The sequence below is a fragment of the Aspergillus lucknowensis genome (assembly GCF_044049455.1).
Source record: "Aspergillus lucknowensis strain CBS 449.75 chromosome Unknown BJX67scaffold_1, whole genome shotgun sequence".
Classification (NCBI taxonomy): Eukaryota; Fungi; Ascomycota; class Eurotiomycetes; order Eurotiales; family Aspergillaceae; genus Aspergillus; species Aspergillus lucknowensis.
In genome coordinates, this window is record NW_027263545.1 from 1,084,846 (window position 1) to 1,108,950 (window position 24,105).

The 24,105-nt window shown below is 51.0% G+C and overlaps 9 protein-coding genes across 9 annotated transcripts; 4 read left to right on the plus strand and 5 right to left on the minus strand.

Moving 5' to 3' along the window:
- Positions 1-1,248: 1,248 nt before the first annotated feature.
- On the minus strand, positions 1,249-2,049 carry BJX67DRAFT_376427 (uncharacterized protein; the record flags this gene model as incomplete). Its single annotated transcript, XM_071031874.1, has 1 exon — positions 1,249-2,049. One exon carries the CDS (start codon positions 2,047-2,049, stop codon positions 1,249-1,251), a length of 801 nt encoding a protein of 266 aa, XP_070891606.1.
- A 253-nt stretch (positions 2,050-2,302) lies between these two features.
- On the minus strand, positions 2,303-3,613 carry pin1 (peptidylprolyl isomerase ESS1). Its single transcript, XM_071027731.1, has 4 exons — positions 3,521-3,613; positions 3,045-3,448; positions 2,866-2,982; positions 2,303-2,808 (listed from the first exon to the last, which is right to left on the minus strand). The coding sequence occupies exons 1-4, from the start codon at positions 3,521-3,523 to the stop codon at positions 2,799-2,801; spliced, it is 534 nt and encodes a 177-aa protein (XP_070891607.1). The 5' UTR covers positions 3,524-3,613; the 3' UTR covers positions 2,303-2,798.
- Positions 3,614-3,905: 292 nt separating this feature from the next.
- BJX67DRAFT_376429 (DNA-directed RNA polymerase II core subunit RPB9) lies at positions 3,906-4,561 on the plus strand (the record flags this gene model as incomplete). Its single annotated transcript, XM_071031875.1, has 4 exons — positions 3,906-3,985; positions 4,038-4,209; positions 4,371-4,460; positions 4,517-4,561. 4 exons carry the CDS (start codon positions 3,906-3,908, stop codon positions 4,559-4,561), a joined length of 387 nt encoding a protein of 128 aa, XP_070891608.1.
- A 179-nt stretch (positions 4,562-4,740) lies between these two features.
- Positions 4,741-5,302, minus strand: BJX67DRAFT_376430 (mitochondrial 54S ribosomal protein uL14m; the record flags this gene model as incomplete). Its single annotated transcript, XM_071031876.1, has 4 exons — positions 4,741-4,811; positions 4,864-5,088; positions 5,148-5,232; positions 5,288-5,302. 4 exons carry the CDS (start codon positions 5,300-5,302, stop codon positions 4,741-4,743), a joined length of 396 nt encoding a protein of 131 aa, XP_070891609.1.
- Positions 5,303-5,820: 518 nt separating this feature from the next.
- On the plus strand, positions 5,821-10,123 carry BJX67DRAFT_386905 (putative carboxylesterase; the record flags this gene model as incomplete). Its single annotated transcript, XM_071034151.1, has 6 exons — positions 5,821-5,925; positions 5,988-7,236; positions 7,330-7,775; positions 7,892-7,893; positions 8,454-9,765; positions 9,866-10,123. The coding sequence occupies 6 exons, from the start codon at positions 5,821-5,823 to the stop codon at positions 10,121-10,123; spliced, it is 3,372 nt and encodes a 1,123-aa protein (XP_070891610.1).
- Positions 10,010-12,308, minus strand: mrh4 (ATP-dependent RNA helicase MRH4). The gene has a single exon (XM_071024622.1). The coding sequence runs from the start codon at positions 12,262-12,264 to the stop codon at positions 10,363-10,365; it is 1,902 nt and encodes a 633-aa protein (XP_070891611.1). The 5' UTR covers positions 12,265-12,308; the 3' UTR covers positions 10,010-10,362.
- A 198-nt stretch (positions 12,309-12,506) lies between these two features.
- Positions 12,507-17,883, plus strand: bud4 (putative GTP binding protein (Bud4)). Its single transcript, XM_071027732.1, has 6 exons — positions 12,507-13,018; positions 13,092-13,285; positions 13,337-15,541; positions 15,677-16,085; positions 16,150-16,853; positions 16,908-17,883. Exons 2-6 carry the CDS (start codon positions 13,196-13,198, stop codon positions 17,508-17,510), a joined length of 4,011 nt encoding a protein of 1,336 aa, XP_070891612.1. The 5' UTR covers positions 12,507-13,018; positions 13,092-13,195; the 3' UTR covers positions 17,511-17,883.
- A 1,515-nt stretch (positions 17,884-19,398) lies between these two features.
- On the plus strand, positions 19,399-20,179 carry BJX67DRAFT_13895 (uncharacterized protein). The gene has a single exon (XM_071024626.1). The coding sequence runs from the start codon at positions 19,661-19,663 to the stop codon at positions 20,123-20,125; it is 465 nt and encodes a 154-aa protein (XP_070891613.1). The 5' UTR covers positions 19,399-19,660; the 3' UTR covers positions 20,126-20,179.
- A 2,075-nt stretch (positions 20,180-22,254) lies between these two features.
- Positions 22,255-24,072, minus strand: BJX67DRAFT_369232 (phosphotransferase family protein; the record flags this gene model as incomplete). Its single annotated transcript, XM_071030733.1, has 7 exons — positions 22,255-22,540; positions 22,574-22,626; positions 22,672-22,863; positions 22,904-23,032; positions 23,092-23,204; positions 23,258-23,868; positions 23,939-24,072. The coding sequence occupies 7 exons, from the start codon at positions 24,070-24,072 to the stop codon at positions 22,255-22,257; spliced, it is 1,518 nt and encodes a 505-aa protein (XP_070891614.1).
- Between the last annotated feature and the right edge of the window lie 33 nt (positions 24,073-24,105).

Here is a 24,105-nt window from a genome sequence, read left to right on the forward strand (position 1 = left end):
GTGGCCACGTGATCAGGATATGGATGTCGATGAAAGAAAAGAGCCACGATGCCGATGGCGGGTGCCTTAGAGTCTGTCATTTACGCATATACAAAATTTACGAGTGTTTGTTTTCTTCCACCTCTTCTCCAAACACAAGACTAGGTGGTAGACCACCATGCGACATCAGATGGCTATAACGGAAGCTCGAAAACACCGACACATTATCATCATACCCATCTCTGCCAAAACCCATAATTCCCACCCTTCAAACTCATTAGATGCGGTCGTCCGCAAAAGCATCTGGATGCATGGCGGATTCCGGACAGTGGCGGGCATATTCTGAAGATCGCTTTTCAATAAAGCCTCCTTTGCCTTCCATGGGCTCTCGGAGTGAGGCCGGGAGGAATAGGTTGCGTGTATTGAGTCCGAGTGCGAGGGGTGTATAGGGCCCTGGAAGCGGGGAGATGTGGGAGGGGCGGGACGGCGACACCCTGAGAGTAGAGGTAGTATATGTAGGTTGCTGGGGTCTGGATAGGGTAGAATTAGGAACGGGGCAGAAAGAGCCGTAGGTATCCGTAGCAGAAAAGAGAAGGGAAGGAGACGACCGTGATTATATATTCAGTCCAAGCGAGGTCAGGAGCGAAAGCGCCCATTAGGAGTACACGACATATACTACTGAAGGGGAAATGGTCGACGCCGCAGTGAAGTGTCGGTAGGTTAATACACGAGGAAAGGGGGTGGGATATATATGGGCGAATATTTACACCTACAAAGCAAAAAAATACAATGGGGCTAAATGTGAACATTTAGTTCTAGCCTCCGGTGTCTTGGAGGAGAATTTAAAGATATCCGGTGGAATAATTCTAAGGAACCTGGCTATAGTTGTTCCCTTTGTAAAGGAAACTACTGCTACTGGCGGTTGTAGTTGTGAATGTCTGGATAATCCAGCGACGGCTTCGAATATATCACGCATGGTGGAACGGCCTTAGCTAGACGAGCTCGAGGGAAACAGTATCCGTGGAAAGAGATCCACTGAAAGAGGTTAACACATTCTTCGATACTGGGACCTATTACTTGGGTTTCGTCTTCAGATAAGCAGGGAGATCTTGCAACCTTATTGATGATACTGCACTAAGGTACAAAGCCGATAGCCGCCAATATCTGTCTCGATCCAGAACTATTCACCATCTAAGTGTACATGAAATCCTAAACCCAAGCTCGACATGAGATATCTCGCAGAAAGCACCAACTTTTGAACTCCCCCGGCTACTTGGCACAACAGACATGACCGCAATGGGATAAACATGCGGCACCGTCGGGATAGACGGGTTCGCATGAGTCTGGGGCAGGATACACACGTTTGTGTGGATCTGCAGCGGGATAGAACTTGTAGAACAACAGCTCTCCATCCTCCACACTATCAAGCACGGCTGAGTGGATTTCCTTGACAAGCTGCTTGAAGGACGGGCGACGCAGCTTAGGAATAAAACATTCCCACCCGGCCATTTCCTGGCGAAAACCTTGTTGAAACATCGTGAGCTCGTGGTAATCAACTTCCTGGATCAGCTCGATATTCCTCGCAGTCTTCAGCGCCGCTGCGAACTCCCTGGTAGCAGCTTTATATTCCTTAAAGGGGCCGACGAGGTAACCGTAAAGACGCCTATCGTAACTGCGCCCCCATTGTTCATACGCCTGTTCGTTGCAGCGAAGGTACATGACCTCCCGAGGGATCTTCATCGACGGCGCGAGAGTAGGGTCGTCCGGGATGTGGTCTTCTTTCCAGTTTCTCAGGCGACTTAGGGAGCGGAGGTGTCTCTTCATCCCGAGTATGTCAGTGCTCGGGCACAGGCCGGCGTACCTATGCTGCCGCAGGTCATCGAGTTTTCTCATGGCGTGGTAAGCTCTGCCGCATGCCAGACGGAGCTTGCTGATTTCGAGATTGACATGGGCTGGGATTTTCTGGGCCAGATGAGTGGGAAGTAGGATCTTCTCTCTGCTTATACCGAGCTTTTCGGGAATTGCGTGTTCGCTCAGTGGGCGCATGGTGGATGGGTGCGCGTGAGGCATTGCGACACCGAGGTAAGCTTGATTGGAAGCAGGAGAAGCCTTCGTAATGGAGGGAAAACGAGGGAAGGAAGGAAGAGAATGCATCCTCGAGGATTTTATTGCAAAGCTTAAGAGTAAACAGACAAGCCAGGGAAATATCAACCGAGCAGTGAATAACACACCTTAAGGAATGGTGAATGATACAGCCATAGTGAGCATTTTAAATTGAAACAAGTGCCCTTAGAGAAGCCTGGGCTTTTTAATGAGGCTGTGTGAATCACTGTCGGTGTGGGTATGCTCTCCGGTTTCGAATAACAGAAGAGGTGGATAATATGCCGGCTACGCAGGGAAGGTAATGTGAACGACAGATTAACACAATTGTTGAGGATAAACGATAATCCTCGAGTCCTGGATAGCATAGCGTTGAGTTCGGAAGCCAAAGAGAAGAAGAAATCATCATGGAGCTAACTACTGAGTGCGCCTCAACTCGCAAAGGCCACAGGAGAAAAGTGGCTACAAGCAAGTCTACTGTATGTTGTGAGCGAGAAGTATATATACAGCCAAAGGTATGGTAACGCTTGAGTTTGCAGATTGACTTAGACACTGTAAGGTGTTGTCAGCCTATTTGGAGGCTAATCTACCACCCTCGGGACCAGCTTTGTGGCGGGCATGTGTCGTGCGCAGGGAGAAAAGGTATAATTGATGCGAAGTATCTAAGATTCTTTCGAAATATAACTTGACTGGTGCATCCGTCGGTTACCCAAAAGCATTCACTGTACCCTATCAAAGAGTTAGGTGGTTAGTATCCCATATCAACCAAGGCGAGGCTTGACATACCGCTCGATGAGATGAAGACCAGACTGTGATTCAACAATGTCACTAATCTCCCCCGGTTGGAGAGCAAACGCTGCCTCTTCAAATTCTTTTTGCATTTCACCGTGACCGAAGAACCCACTTCAGGCGTATTAGTAATTACTGGTAGTAGCGAACTACGAGATGGTAAAGTTGAAACGTACAGATCGCCCTTCTTTCTGGCGCTACTACAGTCCGACTCAGATGTTGCCAGGTCCCCTAATCGGATCTCTCCTCCAAGGATGCGCTGCTGATGAGCATGAAGAATCTCACGCGCCTCTTCCTTCGATCGAGTGATGTTTGCTTCCCTCCAGCTGCTAGGCCGTCTACTGTCTCTATGCTTGACCAACAGGTGGCTGCAACGAATCTTGCCCTCTCCTTGGCCCGAACCGTCCGGATAGGCGGCCGCGTTGCTGTGGTACTTGGCCATGTACAACTTGAGAGTCTCCATGTCCGTATCTGCTGGAGGCTCCCATCGGGACTCTCTGGCCGCAGAATTAAAGTAATAAGGGAGGTTTTTCGAGTTGGAATGGCGAACCTCCCATCCCGTTGGAAGACCTGTATTTACCTATGATTCAACCACATCAGTAAGTTGAGTGGAGTGGTGTTATTGCGGCTAAAATGAGGATTGAAGACAAACCATAGTTACCAAAGTTTCTAGAGTTGTATGTGCGTCTAGTCAGCAGGAAATCTGGGCTGGTCTCGGACTTGTAAGTCTCGTGTTGTCTGTCGTGAATAATTTGGAAGCGACGCGGGGAAAAGTGACAGGGAGGGGAAGGCGCAATCGAGGCAAACTAGCCAAACACTGCAAACTCCACAGGCCTGGACTCCACGGTCTGCCTCTCCAGTCAATGCTTCTTTCAACTGCTTCGGACTTCGTCAGCGCTCATTACCGCGTCTTTCGTTGCCCCCGACCTTCCTGAGCTATCACTAGATTTTGGAAGCTCCGCCAACTTGATTCTTCTCTATTACGCTATATATTCACCTGTCCCCTACTTCTCTTCACTCCAGCCAATCTTCCCGAAATGTCTGCCAGCCCTGCTCCCTCCGCTGGTAGCGATACCAAGCAGACCGATCAGATCCATTTCCGATTCTGTCGCGAATGGTGAGCAATAACTTCCGGTTTCTCGTTCTATAAGTCTGCTAACGGTTTCCAGCTCGAACTTGCTCTACCCAAAAGAAGACCGCATCAACAACCGCCTCATGTTCACCTGTCGAACCTGCCATGTTGGCGAGCCCGCAAGCTCCTACTGCGTTTACCAGAACAAACTCAACACCCAAGTTGGGGATACCGCCGGTGTGACTCAGGACGTGGGATCCGATCCGACGGTTTGTCTTCCCGGCTTCTGCCTTCTCTGTGGAGAACAGATTTCTTGTTTTTTCTGCGGATCCGCATCTTAAGATGCCTTGTCTGCCGTATTTGCGAGATCTGCTTGGAAGATTCGAATACAGTTAATGACTTGCTGGCTAACCTTCCCTTCCTTTTACAGCTTCCGCGATCCAACAAGCTCTGCCCGAGCTGCGGTGAAGCCGAAGCAGTGTTCTTCCAGTCTCAACAACGATCAGCGGAAACTGGAATGGTGAGCAGCACATGTGTTCATTTTAATGGGTGGCGGATGACTGACGCCTCTCTCAGAAACTCTACTACGTGTGTTGCACTTGTGGAAATGTCTTCATATAGCGTTGGCGGCATATTTTTGTCCTAATATCTCGATACCCTTTTTTTCAATTGGCATATACAGCATCTTCGGGGAGTTTTAGCGATTCTAAGGTCATCATGAGAAAATTTGAAATGGATACCGCCTATTGTTACAGATAGATATGCGAACGCCCAATAAAAAGTTTGCTCCAAGTGGTATCTTATACATGCATCGGCGCGAGCGAAAGAATCTTGGACCATTGTCTTCCTCGGAGTTCCGTTGCAACTACTCCTATATTATGGGTTAGAAATTGTGTGGCTGTATGGGTTTAGATGGGACTGACCGTTCATTCTGGTTCCGATAGGGTCTCCGGACTTGTTCACCAGGACACAGGCATTATCGTCGAACTTAACAAGACTCCCATCTGGCCTTTGCATTTCCTTCCGCGCTCGGACGACCACAGCATGTCGGATATCTCCTCGACGGACCTTGTTGGCAATCCCGCTGTTGCCGGTGCTGTCAGCGCCGAAATTTCGCTGCTTCTGCACAACAACCACAATCCGGTCACCTAAAGTATCTCGTAGTTAAAATTCTGTCAGATTGCAACATCATGTAGGGATTACGCACCGACTGTCGCTGGCCGCTTCTTTTTCAGGACGTTCACGCATTCGACAACGGCCGCGCCAGAGTTGTCGATGCAATTCAGCATCGTCTGTGGATCTTGAGTCAGAGAAAAATATGTCGCAAAACGTCCAATTGTAACCAACCTTTAATTGGATCATCTTGACTGTGTCTCGAGTCTCAACGGACAAGCGGCCGTCAATCGATCAACATCTGCGGTCCGTGAGATTTCCGGCAGGCAAGTTTTCCCGATCTCCGACCCTGTCAGAGCAGCCAACTGCAGCCTGCGAAACCAGGCAGCAATTGCTCGTAAATTCGACGAGCCGCAGAGTTAATTATTGAGTCGCATGGGCAACACAGCCTTGGGGACGCTCGACCAGCCGCTCCCCAGCTCTTTGTCCGAATGGAGCCCCCCATTCACAGCTCAACTGCGCCATTTAATTTTCCCAAATTCCTTCATTCACGCCCATTATGAATATTTCATTTAGATTCACTATTCTTGCCTTATAATTGTGTTATTCACGCTCTTTATCAGCTATATACCAGCTTCGCAGTTTCCCAGTTCCGCTCTCCCGCTTGGTTCCCCTTGACGCTTCTGGATGACCAGACAATTGGCAGCACAGCCGCAAGAACGACATATTTTCGACTGCATGAGATTCTTGTAACCTTAGAGATTACAATGCCGCCCTCGAAGGCGCGGTCGAGTCCTGCGGTGCGCGACCGGCTGACCCTCGCGAAACTGGCCAGCTATGACGATGTCGCAACGGATGCGCTGGTGGATTGTGTACGTCTTCCTCGGCGACTGGCGATCTTACAGGCTTGTTCTGACCGCACGACTTAATGCAGGCTCACTTCTGGACAAAAACGCGCAAAAATCGAACTAAATATATCCCCGTACGGGGCGTAGTCGACGATACTGTGGGCCGTATTCTCTTGCACGATGTCATAGTCGACAAGGATGCGGGCGAAGCGGAACGAAAAATACTTGAACTATCAGGAATGAAGAGATACCTGACGAGGCTTCCTAACGACAGAGAGAAGGATTGGTTTCGCAAACATCTTCGCAAATATATTCAGATGTACCTGCCCGACTGCCCCTTTGAAGTCACTACGACGAACCGCTATACGATTACCGAACACGAGGCTGCTATTTGTGCTCGAAGATTTATTCCGCAAGGTCGGGAGATCAAGTATTTGAGCGGCACCCTTGTGCCAATGACCAAGGAAGAGGAGCAGGATCTCGATCTAAAGAGAAAGGATTTTAGTATTGTGATGTCGAGCAGGCGAAAAACACCATCTTTCTTCCTGGGCCCCGCCCGCTTCGCCAACCACGACTGCAGCGCTAACGGGAGACTGGTGACCCGCGGCGTCGAAGGAATGCAGGTCGTCGCTACTCGAGATATCTATATCGGCGAAGAAATCACCGTTTCATACGGCGAAGACTATTTTGGCATCGACAACTGCGAGTGTTTATGTCTTACTTGCGAACGCGCGGTCCGGAATGGATGGTCACCACGTGCCGATTCTGAGCCACAGAGCAAAGCATCCACCCCAGAGCTCTTGCCTGCTGAAGGCTTTCATACACCCAAAAAGCGCAAGGCTACAACAGAGGTTGATTCCGACATTTCTCCTTCTTGGACCCCGCGGAAGCGGGCGAAATTTACCCCACGCAACTCGAAGCTGCGGTCTGAGCTATCTCTCTCAGAAGAGATCGCTAAATCAATTGAATCCGAGCCGGGCGCTCTCACAACCCGAACTGCGACGCCTCGGCACAATGATTCTGCCACGCAAACAACGAGCGATCCCGCTGTGGGTGATCCCAAGTCCTCGAGTACCGATTCCGAATCTCTCACTTCACTCATTCCCGACGAATCACAACGATCATCAACATCAACTGCCCCGACCTCTGAGTGTGATGAAGGACTTGGAACTAAGCCTGAAATTTCTGGCCCGGTGTCCGATGTCAAGACTACAATCAAGGCCGCCAAGTCTACAGGGGTGACATCCACCCCAGCTGGCGACGCGCATGTTAAAGTCAAGGTTGAAAGCACTGCCGAAGCGTCTCTCCAAGAACTCGCCTCATCCTCCGCTCTAGGTCTTCTCGAGGATGGCTCACAATCAGAGAGTTGTTTGAGCGATGTTCCGGCTTCTCCCGAGCTCGAAGAGAAACTTGAGGTTTTGGAACCAGGGAAGAAGCCGAAGAAGTCACGAAGCAAGCGCGTTTTCCTATCCGTTGAACCTGTCTCAAAACTCACGCGAGTTCCTGGGGATTATACCAAGACTCCAAAGCTCCTGGCGCACGCGTATGACCGCTGGGTAGATTGCCACACCTGCAGCTCCTGGTTTGTACAACAAAACTCCTATCTAACCCGGAGAGAGTGCCCTCGTTGCGAACGTCATTCCATCCTATACGGATTCCGCTGGCCCAAGACCGAGAAGGAGGGGCCCAGCGACGACGAAGAGCGCGTGATGGATCATCGTACCATCCATCGGTTCTTATACCCTGAGGAGGAGGCGCTCGTCTCACGTAGGGGGCGCGGTGTTAGCTTCGGTATTACACCAACTCCAGAATTATCTGAAGCGCGCACCGAGACCCCCGAGAGCGAGACCATGGACGAACCACGGAAGACACGGGTAACCAGACGACAGACTCGAGCTCTCCGAATGACTATGTAATGATCATGTTTTGCGACTGGTGTCCCGGGGCGTGGAGTTTCAGGCGGCGATTTACTTTATTGTGGTATGGATAGGCGTTGGGGAAAGCCGGATAGGATTGAGATGGCTGTGAAGAAGCTCAAGATAGTTCGTGGAGGCTTCATCTCGCTGTGCTCTCAATTTCTCGCATTTTCGGCCGCTTTCATATTCGGGATTAGCTCAGGGTTGGGATCTGTATTCTATGTTGGTATCATGTAACACTTCTTAGAAGCTATTTAACCATATTCCAAGGCTCTTCATATCAGTTCCTCTGTCTTCATCCCCCGCAATTCTCCAATCTCCACTCTCTGATCTGCCTTGGAGGAATCCGTCTCGCAATTGAAAGGAAGAAATATTACTGCACCAATGACAGCTCTTCTTCTTCCCTTCCCCCGACTCTCTGGCCGCAATTTGAAGGGCTTCTCGGCTTGTATCACCCCGATGTGCCGTGCTCTTTTCTGGAAGGCTCAAATTGGGATGTTTTTATAAAGCTTCACCCCATGCCGCTACTAGCTGACGATATTCTCAACGGTAAGACGACCCGTTCAACATGAAAAAGTTATATTTCTGTATTCTGTGGCTTTTTTCTCTGACCACTTCTCGCGCCGGAGCCTACAGCGATCCCCTCGTCCACCTCGACTATGGGTCATTCCAAGGGAAATACGATGAGACCTACAATCTCTCCTACTTCCGCAAGATCCCCTTTGCAGCACCACCGATTGGCGAAAACCGCTTTCGTGCACCTCAGCCTCCTCTCAGGATATCCAATGGCATCTACGACACTGACCAAGACTTCGACATGTGCCCGCAACGCACTGTGAACGGATCCGAAGACTGCCTCTACCTAGGCCTCTATTCTCGACCGTGGAACAGCGCTCCTTCGGTTCCCGCAACACTGAGGCCCGTCCTCGTGGTCTTCTACGGCGGAGCCTTCATCCAGGGAAGCGCATCCTTCACCCTCCCTCCGTCCTCATTCCCCGTTCTCAACGTGACAACTCTAAACGACTACGTCGTTATATACCCCAACTACCGCGTCAACGCCTTCGGCTTCCTCCCCGGAAAGGCAATCAAGGAGTCCCCAACCTCAGATCTCAACCCGGCCCTACTAGACCAAGAGTACGTGCTCAAGTGGGTTCAGAAACACATCACGCATTTTGGTGGCGATCCTCGCAACGTCACGATATGGGGCCAGTCCGCCGGCGGCGGGTCAGTCATCGCACAGGTCCTCGCGAATGGACGTCACGGAGACCACCGCAAGCTCTTCACGAAGGCTCTGGCTAGTTCCCCCTTCTGGCCGAAAACATATCGATACGATGACCCCGAAGCAGAGGAAATATACGAGCAGTTTGTCAATCTAACCGGTTGCGCCGGTGGTGCAAGAGATTCGCTTTCCTGTCTGAAGCGCGTCGACGTGCAGACAATCCGCGACGCAAGTCTCGCCATTAGCGGCAGCCACACGTACACGACGAGCTCGTATACCTGGGCCCCTGTTATCGACGATGAGTTCCTCCTTCACTCCCTTACGGACGCTGTAGAGCACACCGAACTCAAAACAGACCACATCTTCGCAATGTACAACACGCACGAGGGCGAAAACTTCATCCCCCCGGGCTTCAACTATCCGAATTCCAGCGCCTCAGAAGACGGATTCAATTCTTCCACCGCGAGTTTCCATTCCTGGATATCCGGGTTTCTTCCAGGCTTATCGCGAAGCGAAATTCACCTGCTCGAATCCAAGTACTACCCGGTAACCGGGCAAACCGAGACATTATTGGACCCTTACAACTCGACGTACGTCCGCGCGGGACTACTGTACAGAGACGTCGTCCTCGCCTGCCCGGCGTACTGGGTTGCCTCTACGGCAAGGGAGAAGGGGTATATCAGCGAGTATACAATTGCGCCGGCGAAGCATGCGAGCGATACCATCTACGTACGTAGTCCGTACTCGTGCCCAGTCCCTTTGTCCTCAGAGGAAGGACTCCCTTGTTCAAGTTCAAGTTCAGGTAGAGATCATGCTAACCTAACCAAAGTGGAACACCGTCGACCCAATTCAGCAAAGCGACCCACTCATCTACGAGGGATACGCCGGTGCAATGGCCAGTTTCTTCCAGACGGGGGATCCGAACGCGCATAAACTGACGAATAAGAGCGTGATCGGTGTCCCGGAGTTGAAGGGGATGGGGGAGGAATTTGTTGTTAGGAAAGGCGGGTTCGGGAATGTGGAGGTGACATTTTTGAAGGAGAGGTGTGACTTTTTCAGGCGGGTTGGGGCGAGGGTTCCGGTTTGAGGGGTGAAATAGGTTATACAGAGCTGGTGGGTAACGTGGGTGGTATGGGGTGCAGAGTCGAATACGTCTCTGTATAGATGCTATATATGCTTTGTGGCGATAATGTACATGAGAGTCGATATGATACATGATTACAACAATCTCTAAACCGAGACACGCGGGTATTGTATATCCGTTTCCAGCGCCAATATGAATGTCCCCGAGAAAATAAAGTAATAATACAAGACTGGCGGATTTGGTTAGATCAGCGCCTGGCCTCTGAACATCCCCTCGCGGACCTCCTTGACCACATCCTTGCGGTCCTTCTTGCCTACAAGCACAATCGCACGACCGCGTTTCCCCATCCGTCCAAGACGCCCGAGACGATGGATAAAATCAATCGTTGTGTGCGGGACATGGTATAATATGACATTCCTAACGGCGAGTGTATCAATACCGCGGGAGGCAAGATCCGTTGTGACAAGCACCTTGGTATTAGCCAAGACCCGCTGGCCGCCTCGGTTCTGCTGGGTCGTCGCGAACGGGATCGCCTTTTCTTCGCGCTGCTTCTTTTGGGCAAGCATGATTTCCTCGGGGGTAGGAGGGGTGAATTGCTGGGTGAACTCGGCGAGAATGTCTTCTTGTTTCCGAGCGGTCGAGTCTCGCGATAGGGAGTAGGCTTCAATGCCCTTGGATTTCAGGAACTCGGCCACTTCGTCGGCCTCCTCGCGCTCGTTGACGAATACGATGATTTTCTTAACTTGCGGTCCCGCGTAATGGGCGTGAGGGTGGACTGGGTCCGTGTCGCCTGCTTTCCCGATCGACCAAATCACATCGGCGCATGCGAGGTTTCGGCTCCCGCGATATGGGTCTTTCTGGATATCGACAACTCCTAGTTGTACGCGTCGTGGAATCGCGTGTAGATTAGGAGTTGTTAGACGCCTGATATCCGGGTACCGTTTACGGAGTTGATTGTCGAGGCTCCGTGGTATTGTAGCTGAGCAGAGAATGAGCTTTTGCAACGAGGGTGCCACTTTGCTGATGACTTCCGTTGTGGTTGGTAAGAATGATCGGTCCATAAGTGAGTCGGCCTCATCTAGTATAAGGTGACTGACGCGACTCAAGACATACGGCTCGGTTTTCGCAATCGATGCGAGGAGATGTGGGGTCGCGACGAGAATATCGATGCCAGCTGGGTTGAAGAGAGTGCTCTTGATTCGACGAGGGGTCAAGCCGGAGTGTATGATGCCCGATCTGTACTTGACCGTATGGGAAAATGACTTGACTTTCTCTCCAACCTGGGCAACCAGTTCGGCGGTCGGTACAAGAATGATCGCCCTCGGCCTGCCTGCGTTTGACTCTGGAGGGATTTCAGGCTCGATGTCGAACGCCTCATTCTTCAGCCTCTCTTCCCTCTCTTGCGCCTTTTGTATCTCCTCTCGCCTCTCAATCTCCTTCTCCGCTGCTTCCTGGCGCTTGATAGCGTCGACAAGGGGTATCAAATACGCCAACGTTTTCCCCGAACCTGTCTCCGCCGCAAGAAGGTATTGAGCGTACTGTGGCTCCTCGTCGTCAACCTTCGTAGACTTTTTCTTGGCTCGAGGGTCATCGAGAAGTATCGGGATAGCAAGGCGTTGAATGGGAGTCGGGGTGAGGTCTGCGATACCAGGAAGGGCCTGGGATGAGATTGAATTTCGGACAATGGGGAGGAGAGCGAAGTGGTCAAAACTTGTGATCTCGGCAATTTTAGCCTTGGTTGCCGTCCGTCGCCCGTACGAGATCGGCGATAGCGTGGTTTGCATCTTGAGAGCCTTATAGAGAGGGCTGTTGCTCTTTTTGGGTGCTTCTTCTGGCTCTCCAGTGCGCTTCAACGCGGCTGCTGACCGCGGCCGCGCATCTGGTCGAACTCGCGCCTGTGTCTGATTCATGTTGGAAAATGGGCCGATTTTGCCGCGATCTAATCGTTTTGGCTTGAGAGTTGTTTTCCCAACATCTCGAGACAGCGTCATGCGAGCGACCCTCCGACCCTTGAAGCGTCCAGTGGCCAGAGCCCGGACAGCCTGGCCTCCCAAGAGGGGGGAAGCTGCTGCTGATGTCTGAATACGACAGAATAGGCATATCGAAGGTCTGAGTGGAAAAGATAGTCCATTTAGCCTGTTCATGATGAGCGTGTGCCTTAATGAAGGGTGGTGAGAGAGTCTCGACCGGCTCGTGCCTCCAGAAAAAAAAAAAGATCCTCAAAGGGGAAGAAGCTCGGTCCACCAAGGAAAATACCGCGCTAATCCCGTTTTAGCGTAGAGCGATCGGAAGAGCCCCGGCTATCAGGCCCTGAGGCGCCAAGGCTGCCAGGACTTGGACAGTTGCTGGGGCGACTCCCGCCAGGCAAATGTCAACATCACCGCTCATCTCATTGTCTCCAACCGCGACGTCGGCCATCTCGACCTCCCGTACTTAACAGACTCTCCTCTTCGCTTCTCCCCTCCATTCCATTCCCACCTCATTGTCTTGACATTGTCGTCATATTCAGTGCCGGTGGTGGATGGCATGTCTTGTCGGTTTCCGTTTCGCCCCTTGTATTTTCACCGCATTTGACTTCGACTTTCTTCCCGCTACCTAGGTAGCACCCAACCACGGTCTCTTTCCGCCTGACTTTCATATTCCTTCGCTATTACCGTTGTTCTTCTCGCGGTAGTGTAAGACCGAAGAAAAACGAAACAGAAACCTCAAAGTTAACGAATTTGCCAATCGCCTTGGATGATATTCCTTTTGTGAATCCTTTACGAGTCCCATGAGCAACGCAGCGTCGAGGTGATATTGACACTAGCACCTGCGATTTGGATACATCTGGCACTCACTTTTTTGAGCTGTGCGGAGGTGTGACGTCTGTTGTTTGTTTTTTCCGCTTTTCGAGAATAGGTATGGGCGAGACCCCTTCCGCAAGGGATACTCCACCGCAGGTGAACCCAGATTGCTGATTCAACTTGTCCAGGGTTATTTTCTTTTTTTTTTTTTTATTATCTCCCTTTGCGCTTTTTGAATTCATCTTCTTGTTTTCTCTTCCATCTTTGGTCCTCGGGAGTGTGTTGAGCAAATATGGGCGGCAGCACAGGACAGCGACCTCTGTCGGAGGTGAGTCCGATGGCTCAGCGTCGAAACTCCCCAGTTTGGAACCAGAATACCAGAGTAGGTCACCTGAATTCTTCGCGCAATGCTGAAGCTGATGAAGTGATCCAGACGACGAAAAGTCACGAATCATCACCGTATGAGTCCCCGTCTTCAGCACGCTTGTTTTGGAAGGGCCGCGACTCTGGCTCCCCCTTTCAAAAGAGCTCGGAAAATCAAGCGCCTTATGACCCTGAGTCCGCTTTTTCGCCTGCGAAAAGGCCTTCTCTCGAGAACCTAAAGCGTGCATCACGAGTCAAAAATAGCAATATGTGGCGTGATTATAACCAAGAGTACGATCCCGCAAATGTATACGTCCCGCAAAGGCCGCTAGCGATTGGCCGCGCATCTCCTCAAAGACAGGGACTGGGTACTGCTCAGTCTCCCCAGGCCTCAGAAAAAGCCCAGGTTGGGCCCCGACCTCCTTCGCCCAGCAAAGATCAAGTTCCTCCAGCGAAGTCATCGTTGTCTCGTGCCAGTAGATTTGGCACCAAGGACATGGCCTTCGATCCGGAGAGCGAGATTTGGTCTGACATCGATGGTTCCCGCTACACCAAAAGCGTGACATTCGATGCTGCTCCTCCGCAGGTAAACGAATACGAAATGACTACCCCCGATCCCTCGTCCATAGCATCCGAATCTCGTGACGGTAGCTACGACTCGGAGGACGAAGAAGGCGACGTTAGCTTTGATCGCGACTCCTCGTTTGACCGTGATGACAGTTTTGATGCTTCTTTAGAGGACCTTGAGAAGACCCCGGTCGTCTTGCCCGAAGACTGGCGTTTCATGAGCCCAGATAATGCTAACGACACACTGGTTAAAGAGGACAACGAGGCATTTACCAGTGAGGAAAGTCAAAGCCCAGAGCCTCGGCCTTCGTCTAGGCAAGCAGCGCCTGCAAAACATTCCCGTGTCGAGTCCCTCGATTCGAACGGGGAGCGTCGGCCACTCCCACCGCTACCTGCAATACAGGGTCTATCCTTCCCCCAGCGCAGTTCCTCTCCGGACAAACTCGCGGCAGCTTTCGAGCTAGGAAGTGGGAGCCAGCGCGTTTTACCGGCACCCCCTGGACCCGCATCCTACAGCAAGTCCGACATCACTGAGCTCACCCACAGTTCCATGTCGCTAGAAGACAGGCTGCGTTTGATGATGCTTCAGAGGGAGGAACGTGAAAAGGAGACTGACTATGGGGCCAGCAAAAGCCCTGGCTCGAAGCCCGAAAAGGAGAGCGTTAACGAACAGAATGAATCGGCGGCAAGACAGCCCGTGGAGAGCGAAGCCCAAGATGCGCGTACTGCGGAGACAATGGACACGTTTTCTCCTCCGCGTATCTCCAGAGACTCTATTCTGCGTGGCCTTCGTGGGGGAGACAGCTCTTCAGGCGGGTCGTACAAGCACTCGTCCCCGAGGGACTCGAGAACTCGCCGGTATTCAGATTATGATCCTGACGTTCCCATTCCATCCCTGGAAAACGACGAGAACTATTACGAAGATGACGATGATGACACAAGCAGTGTCGTGATCAAACAAGAGCAGGACGATGATCACGATGGACTTTACGACATACCTGATTACTATGCATCGGTTCCCTCCAAGGACCCTTCCTCCAAGTCCCTGAAGGATAACCAGGACGAAGATGATAACTGTCATTACTCAAGCCATTCAATGGAGGACATTTTCTCTAAGAGCGGTGGATCCTCAGCCTCTGAATCGACGGCAGTCCCCGCGGAGCAACCAGAGCACGCTCCAAAGGAGAATGAACCACACAACAAGCATGATGACTCTAAGTACCAAGAACATCCGGCTCCCAAGATGACAGCCATTTCAGAGTCCCTCAGACGCCCTGTAACACCTGATAACCGCGATGACATCTCAGCACCATCTACTCCAGACTCGGTAATCCGTCATCCAGTGGACGACCCGATCAGTGATCTTGAAGATTCGGCGGATGAAAGCATTCCTGATCCCATCGCAACAGTGAAAGCCTCTGGAGCCGGTCTGAAAATCCGCCCGTCCCTCACCCCTGCAGACATCGAGTCGATGGCCGCCACTCGTCGGAAAGTTAGCGGCCAAATCCCTCTAGACACACAGATCCCCGATGGATCCCAGGCAGAAGAAACAGCTTCTCCAGAAAATGAACTTAACTCCCAGCAGCCAACCGAATCACCACGAAAGCCAAGCCTTATGAAACTGGACATCCCATTTAGCATTCAGGAAGATGAAGACCTTGGGTTTGGTTTGGATAAAGAATTTGACCGGGTTATTGAATCCCAAAAGGTTGCGTTTAACCTCGCCCTTTCCCAGTTACATTCCTCAACGGCCCCTTCGACATCAACCCTGGAGACCCCGAACCCCCAAACTGGAACCCACAAAACACACTTGAGCTCTGCTAACTACCCAATCTTAAAACAGAGAGGCTACCTCATGAGGCAGAACACAAAAGTCATCGTCGCGAGTAGCCGCCCTGAAGAGGAGCCCGTCCCTGCCCCTGTTGCTGGAGAATCGCCCGGCGAAGCACGGAGTAGAAGATCCGCCGGGTCGCCGCAGCGGAAAGTAAGCCAACAAACTTGGACAACAGTTCCATGGAATTCTGGAGCTCGCCGTGCGAGTATTCGCACCCCATCCGGTGCGATTCGCAAGAAGCCGGTTGCCGGTCCCGTGCCTCCTTTGCCCGGCCAACCGAGTAACGCGCAAGAGCCCCCTACACCAGTCGAAGAAATTGAACCGACCTTTAACACTGCGTTCGAGGATGGTGAGGAGCGCGGCAGACTGTTTGTGAAAGTTGTGGGACTGAAGTATCTGGATCTGCCCCTTCCTAAAGGTAAGTAATTGAGAATTCGATCACCCGTCGGTGGCTTTCCTCCCAAAACTGATCCTGGGAACAGGTGAGCGATCGTACTTCGCTCTGACGTTAGATAACGGTCTGCATTGTGTCACAACGGCTTGGTTAGAGCTCGGCAAGAGTGCCCCTATTGGGCAGGAGTTCGAGCTGATCGTTCAAAACGATCTCGAATTCCAGTTAACTCTCCAGATGAAGGTCGACGAGGAGAAGATGAAGACCCCGGATCCCACTCCTTCATCATCCCCGTCGCGCCAGAAGCAGTCAACTTTCAGCAGGGTTTTTGCTTCCCCACGCAAGCGGAAGGAGCTTGATATGAAACAGCAACTAGCATCCCAGCAGCAGAAGAAGCAGGATCCAGATGCTCCAGTTTGGGAACGTCTCAAATCTCTCGTGGCCCGGGATGGTAGCTTCGCGCGCGCGTATGTCGCCCTCAGCGACCACGAAAAGTACTCTTACGGTCGGCCATACACAGTCGACGTGGCATGCTTCAACGAGTGGGCTGTTGAAGAGCAGGCAAGTAGCGTGAAGAGCAAGAAGAGTACTATGAGCTCCATGTCACAGCGCCGTCCTCCCTACAAGATTGGGAAATTGGAATTGCAATTATTGTTTGTCCCCAAGCCCAAAGGTGCCAAGGACGAAGACATGCCGAAGAGCATGAACGCCTGCGTTCGTGAGATGCGTGAGGCAGAGAATGCGTCGACCCGCAGCTGGGAGGGCTTTCTCTCACAGCAGGGTGGCGACTGTCCAGTATGTTCAATCTATTCCTTCCGCGGTACGGTTCAACTCAGCTAACTCTCAAAGTACTGGCGTCGTCGCTTCTTCAAACTTCATGGTCCAAAGCTGACTGCCTACCACGAGACTACACGTCAACCTCGCGCGACAATCAACTTAGCCAAGGCAGCCAAATTAATCGATGATCGGACCACGTTGACCCAAAAAGAGACCACGACGCGAGGTGGTAAGCGGCGTAAGTCTGCCTTTGCTGAAGAGGAAGAAGGGTACATGTTCGTGGAGGAAGGATTCCGCATCCGCTTCGGCAATGGTGAAGTGATCGATTTCTATGCCGACAATGCCGCGGATAAAGAAGGCTGGATGAAGGTTCTTGCAGAGATCGTTGGTAAGGGAGGCTCTGGAACTAGCCAGGTCAAACCCTGGACCGAGCTTGTGCTTAGACGGGAGCGAAGTGTGAAGTCCACCCGGCCAGAGACAGCAGACCGGGCCTCCAATTTTGGAGCTCCACATCTGGCTCCTGTCGAGAAAGACGTTAAAATGACTCGACCCCCGACGGCGCCGGCGCCGGCCGCAAACACAACTCCACGACCACGACACAAGCATACGCAGTCCCAGCCACAAGTCCGCAGCGCGGAGTCTCGGCGACAGAAAGCCCGTTCCTTGATCTTCTAAGTGAAGATGTTGTTTCTCGTGTATCACCTTCTCTTCGACGTGGAGATTCTTTTCTTTCCTTTGTTTCAAACTTGTCTTTTCTTTCGCGCGGTGTCGGAGTCGAGTCCAAGGTTCCGATACCGAGGCGAATTTCTCGAGTGATGTAGTACTGTTTCATTCTGCCGTAAATTAATGATACATAGCACCATTCCTTGCCAAATCAACCAGTTATTCTACACTTGTTTCTGGAGATTAAGGACTCAGGCCTCAGCCCCGACTGAAGGACTTCTCCGAGGATCGAGTCTGTATAGCAGTTCTCAAGGTCCCGTGTATTCTAGTTCTCTACGCATTCGTTCTGTTTCTCCCATAATACAATTTCCCACCTCCCATCGAACAAGACCTATCTCCAACGTAGGCAACCCGTCGGACGCTGATCCAGGCATCCTGCCGGTTGTGATACTGGAAGTGAAGTCATGGGTAACGCAGACACGGATGCCTTAACCACGCCTTCTAGTTTGTAGTGAACCAAACCGTTGACATCTTCACAATCAGCAGCAGTCCTGTCTATAAAGGCAACGCACCTTCCCCCTCCCCCTCCTCTTTTACTTTTCCTCTGTAAATCTCCTCATTCGATTTCTCGGTTCTTTCCTGCCTGTCGACCAGCATATCTTTGACTTCCCTAGAAGGGCTGACCCGTTTTAGTACAGCGGTGTGATCCCATACGGCCCAACCGGTACGTTGGCTGATCTTGTGTACATATGGCCACTATCTGATTTGGAGAAGTGGGATGAGGTGACCTCCGTTTCCTCGACATTTGGAACAAAGAAATTTGAAGCTCAGGCACTGCACTTTGTATGGGCACAGGGTTGGCTACTTGCGCAGAGCGCCGGGCCTGTGAATGAACCCCCATTGAGTGTTAGCATTCCCCCATTCGGTATAGCTGCCTGACACCCGTCCATGAAACTGGGCCGCATTCTGGCTTCGTCCGGTCTGACACTGGCGGACAATCAGCGACCGGCGGCTCTTGGACGCAAGGGGCAGCTGGATGCCTATAGCGGGTATAAAGTCATCCCCGTAATGCTCCGCATGCTCGGTCTCGGACGAGAAATTAATGCCCGCTCCCCAACGCACCCCTGGTACGCGGATTGGTGACGAAATCCCCCCTCCTGGTGATGATGATTGAGCTCCGATACTCCAGGCGGGCCCAGGGGGAACGTGAACGGATCTATGCACTGTTGGCGCCGACACGGGAGAGACTGAACTGGCCGGACTCGAGAGCGGCGCCGGATGGACATGGGCATCCTCCTTGCATTCTCTCCCCGACTCTATGAATTAGAGTTGCGGACTGGCCATTTATACTTCCTCGCTCACTTGCTTATTCTTCCCCTTTGAGCCCCAGCCGGGAAATCAAGCATACTTCAACCTCTCGCACAATGGGCACTGGCCAGTGTACAGGAGTCATAAACACGGCCAGATTGGAGATTCCATGTGTCAACCAGAATAACCACTATCTCCCTTCATAGTGGAGTGGTAGAGTTCCTACACCATGTCCATGTTTACAAGCCATCCCTACTATGACACCAGTACCAACCCTTGAAGTCAAGTGTGGCCATCTCTTCTCAGAGCACCAGGATCTCAAACAAACCATCTCCGACGGGAATAATAGCGTCTGCCGGCAACTGTAACGAGACGCACGGGGCACTTTAGGAACTTTAAGTGTCAGGTCCTATGAACGAAGTGAACATCAAAATTGTTGACCAGGTCGACGAGGACGATGTACAGGTCCACGTGGTGGCAAACCCAATCACCCAGACCCAGATGCTAGGGGCTACCAGGAGGTTCTCTGAGCACTAAGGCGAAGAGAACTTTGATGCAATATATCAAGAGTTCAAGTGTCAAGACTACATTGCCCAGCGGATGAAAGCATAAGCTTCTGCTGACATCTATATTCTTGGCTTCGACTCCTCGGGCGAACACCCACGATCCATTCGACCTATCCCTGTCCAATCTCGAGACCCTCGTGCCGGCAGACTGGAGGCTCAACGATGCACAAATCCGGGCAACGACGAAGTTGTTGACGCACTCCTTCTCGCTCGTGGTTGGCCCCCCTAGAGGTCATTATTAGAGCTGACGATCATCCAAGAACAGATAGCGACTTTTCATTCAACAAGATGCTCATGAAATGGCATAGTATCAAAGCTTGCAGTTACCAGTGCCGGTGCTGCTACAACTGCTGCTGCTGTCGTCTCCCTGCTGTCACCACCACCAGCCTACAAGCATGCCCTCCACAAGCAACCCAAGCTGCTGTGTCTTCTGATAATGTCATTCACTCGCGCAGAATTCCAGCAAGCAGAAAATTCGACCTTCACAGCCCACACCTGGTGCTGTTGTCAAAGGATCATGCCCGCGAAAGGGGTGACTTCTCATCGAACGAGAGGGGCCGAGCGTATGGGAGCCGCAGTTTCATCCGCATGAAAGGGATCATGGACAAAGTTACACCGAGATTTTTGCTTCAGAGACTTCAACTGCTGTTGATGAGGTTCAGACTTCATACGAGGGCTTGGACTCCGGAACACAATGCTCAGAGCATAGCTTTTTTGCGCCCCCCACCCCGCGCCCCCTACTCGACGCTGTAGGTCCGAAGGCTCTTCCAGTGACGAATCCGTGCAGCTCGCCTGGAGTCAGACAGCGTACGGTATACTCCAGCTGCCTCTGATCCCGTGCAGCGTATTACACTGACCCCTCAACCTGGTGAAGTGTCAACAAGAACATCCACTAGAATTAGACGTTTCAAAGAAGGGTTGACCCTATATAGAGGAGCGGTGTAATTCCCACATGAAGACTCACCAAGGCTCGGTGTATTCTGCACACCAGATAAATCTAACGGGACTGTGTCACTTCTGACTGCAAATTGATATCTCCCGGGTCGTTCAAGGAATTGGCCATCAATGGTCATTGAATGCGGGTGGAGCGAATTCAGAGCGAAGCTTGGGCGCGACTGAAAAAAAGCTCACCATTGATGAAGACGCTATAAGATATCTACACGTTTTTACAGACAGACATCCAGGAGAAGTCATGTTATTATTTGAATTCTATCCCTTCGGTATGTATAGTTCTTGTTCCAGCCCAGAAAGTAATGGGCCAGCATTTGGCTTGTTTATGCAACTAACTCTACTTTAGGCGCATTGTCATGACCCCGAGCGCAGATATATCAGTTCGAGAAACAAAAGATCATCTTGATGACTTGAAGGATGATACTCGAGCCTTCAGCATCCCGGTCTGCCACTTTAGCCCTCTGCCCTAACTAGGGCCGTTCTTCAGCCAGGTCGCGAATGGTCTCAGACCTTAATCAGTTATGTGCCTTGGAGAGATGAATTGAGATGATGATAATAATGCTCATTGCCCCATGCTACTTATTTATCATTTGAAAGGAATCGAGAGAGGAAAAGTCAACCAAGACCTGCGGCGGCCTGTGCGTGGACTTGGGGGTTTGGATTAGGCTGGGGGACGTACCGGTATGAAACGTCATGTGCTAGACATAATTGAGGTCAAGAAGGGGGGGAAGGTTTGCCTCGATTGACAAAATCCGGATGCAGGAGACTTCCGAAATGGTGGCGTGGATGAAGACCATTGATAACAGGGTAGCGGTATTCGGCGGGTAGTAAGTTTCTATTATCATTCTCGCCTTCTCCCCTAGTTTGAATATACGGCGACGATCACAACGGATGGTACCGCGAAGAACACCTACAAGGCGCCCAAGAGCTTGTGGACGAATACAACAGTCGACACCCGGAGTCACAAAAGCCCCTCGAGGTAGGAGGCGGCCGCACCTCACAACACCATCACAGAGTATTCTGATATCAATCGAGAACGATACCTTTTCTTTTAGCCTCCTGAATCATGCTATCAGAAATCATCAGGAAAACTTTATTCCCTTTTCCAATGTCTCGCAAGCCTTGTTTTTCCATAACGTCGACAAAAGTTGCCCGATATAAGAGGTATGAAGTAACGACGCGATTGCTCGTAAATAATCTGATTCCACGTTCGAAGTGATAGCTTGGCTATCGAAAGGACCATAGAGGGTTGTACGAGACGTATTGCGAATGAGCAGAACTTCTAATGGTGGTAGCTGCTTGACCGTATGGTTTACCTCGATATTTTACTGGTTCCGGTTTGATACTGTAGGGTTCGGATAACTCGTACAGGCGGTGCCGACATTGCTCAGTACAGCGATGGGAAGAGCGTCCATTCTATCTTGGTACATGCCGAATATCGAATCATGTATACATGCCCTTATCATGGCCTTTTTTTTATAGGTTATCGCATGATAGACACACTGTCTCCTGTAGATTTTCGGTCATTTTATCCTTCTGGAACATTTGTTCTTCCTGTGCTCTTCCCCCAATGGCAACCTAGAATTCAGTATCACTCTTCCAGGCTGTTTCCCTCTGAGCATCTTCTATCAGGTTCACTCTTTGTCGTGCCTCAAGGTAGGACCGGTTGTGCCGCCAAATGTCGAAGATCATCCCCTCAACGCCAAAAGCCAAGGAGTATATTTTGGCGGCGAAACAGCCATGCCACCGTCCAGGAGAGTAATGTTATCCAATACCTGGCCTTAGTCAACATTTCCTTTCTTAAGTTTCTTGACACGTTGTTCGCTGGCCTGAGCATTCTCGGCATTTCCTACAACCATTTCTCTGAGTGGCAATAAGAGGCTAGCCAACTTTCCTGGGACTATGGATCAGCAGATTATCTGCAAGTCCATTCAAGAATTCTCATCGAAGTCATCGAACGGAAAATTATTTTGGACCCCATTGATATTGCTAGGTGTTTCGACTGCTTCAGGCATTTTGGCCTTCATCTCACAAGACACTTCTTTTGCTGCTTTATATTGATCATTCGGCACCCAACCTAGTATATCCACGCCAAGAAGATCTCGCATTTGTTCCATTGCAGTATCAGCTTCTCTCTGTTGCGCATCTACATGGAGAGTCTCCTGGATAACTGTATCTGGATACTCGAGAGGAGGCATAGTGTATATCTCTTTGCCGCTATCGAGAGAGTCTTCTGTGATTAAACTCGACTAGCTCTGTATGGTACTAATCCTGTCAGCCTGTAGAGTGGTTGAGGCTCCTTCCTAGGGAGTACCAGCACTCTCGAAAAGGCATTAGTGCAATATGACAGACTGGTTGAATATTGCATCGTAATGCTCTTCATTCAAGCGCTTGGTAAAATCAGCGTAGAGGAAATGAACCAGCCGTTTTGGAATGGTCTCTCGCACTTGCATTTGCTCGGGTAAGTCGAGCCAGTCATAGTTTGGTGGAAGGTTAATTTGAGGCTCAAGGACCTTTTCTGAGTCAGGGTCACCGTAGTTCTGGAAATGGGATCCCAGCCGCAATTCCCAGAGGAAGAACGGCTGAGTGTTGCCAATCAACCAACCCGACAATTTCATTTGTCTTTGACATGAGTATATTGTTTAACTTGAAATCATGATGGCGAATGACTGGTCGATTAAGTGAGCTTCCTGTCTTGAAGCCAAGGCACTATACCAATGTTAAATAATCGGACAAATTTTTGATGTTGCTATCCGGCGAAACTCGACAAAAATTATGGATCTCTCTGTAAAGGCGCTCATAAGGCGAGGTTCCGCAAAACTCTCGGCCCATTTCAACTCCCGTTCCCCAACAGCTTGGAAGATATCGTGGGATAACAACCCTATGGCCAATTAACAAATCCAGTTCAATCCATTGCTAGAGTTCTTCACTCACAGGCGCCCCTGTTGGTTTTGAGTACTGCTCTTTTGTCGTGCCACCAACTATAATGTGCTATAGGACCTGTACAGAACTCGTGGCCGCCCTTCAGTAGTGGGATTCCTTCTCCTGAGAGAACACCCTTTCGATAGTAGATACTCCCGGACGCTGGGAACTCCAACGACATCAATCGCGTCTCCCACTCAACAATCTGTTTCATGATTCTGTGCTGGTCTTTTGGCGTCATTATAAACCATACATCGCCCAGAGGGAGGCTGTCCAGTTTCTCCATAATGATGTACTCGGCGCCAACAGGATTCGCTCGTGTTGAGCACCAAGCATATACATTCGGTGTAGTGAACCCATGCAGCCTAACATAATCCAGAGTGGCCACTTCGCTAGCAACTGCGTAGTGTTCAGGTCCTGTGGAAGGATACGGAATTCTAGCAATAATATGCTTCCCGTCATTGAACGTCGCTTGGAATAATCGATTGAACCCGCCTTCTGAAAGCTTGAAAAATGAAATGATATCAGAAGTGAAATGTCCGGACGCGGCAGCAATAGCCTTCTTGAGGGCGGGCACATCGAACTCAAGGTAACGTTCCGTCAACTGGAGATGCTCATTATAGCTATAGCTTGTCAGTCTCGAATAGATTTCCGCGAGGAATGAAAGCGTACACCCATCTTCCGGACGTTTACTTGAAGAGATCATCCTTAGAGCCTTGGCCTGTCTGAAGGACGGACCCTGTGATGTTCCTGAACTTGGATCTGGGACGGGCGCAGGGGCAAACGCGGAGTGAGGGAAGAATGGAGGATAATGTGTCTCTTCGCATCCTTCCCGCGGCAAGGATGAGAAACAGTTCCCT

Excerpts from the sequence above, each read along its gene's own strand:
- pin1 (XM_071027731.1), bottom strand. Across the intron at positions 2,983-3,044 it reads GCCAGAAAGAAGGGCGATCT|TGGGTTCTTCGGTCACGGTG; the intron begins GTACGTTTCAAC and ends ATACGCCTGAAG.
- bud4 (XM_071027732.1), top strand. The coding sequence starts at position 13,196 with ATGGGCGGCAGCACAGGACAGCGACCTCTGTCGGAGGTGAGTCCGATG. Across the intron at positions 13,286-13,336 it reads TTTGGAACCAGAATACCAGA|ACGACGAAAAGTCACGAATC; the intron begins GTAGGTCACCTG and ends GAAGTGATCCAG. Across the intron at positions 16,854-16,907 it reads AGCAGGGTGGCGACTGTCCA|TACTGGCGTCGTCGCTTCTT; the intron begins GTATGTTCAATC and ends TAACTCTCAAAG.
- BJX67DRAFT_13895 (XM_071024626.1), top strand. The coding sequence starts at position 19,661 with ATGCTCATGAAATGGCATAGTATCAAAGCTTGCAGTTACCAGTGCCGG.
- mrh4 (XM_071024622.1), bottom strand. The coding sequence starts at position 12,264 with ATGAACAGGCTAAATGGACTATCTTTTCCACTCAGACCTTCGATATGC.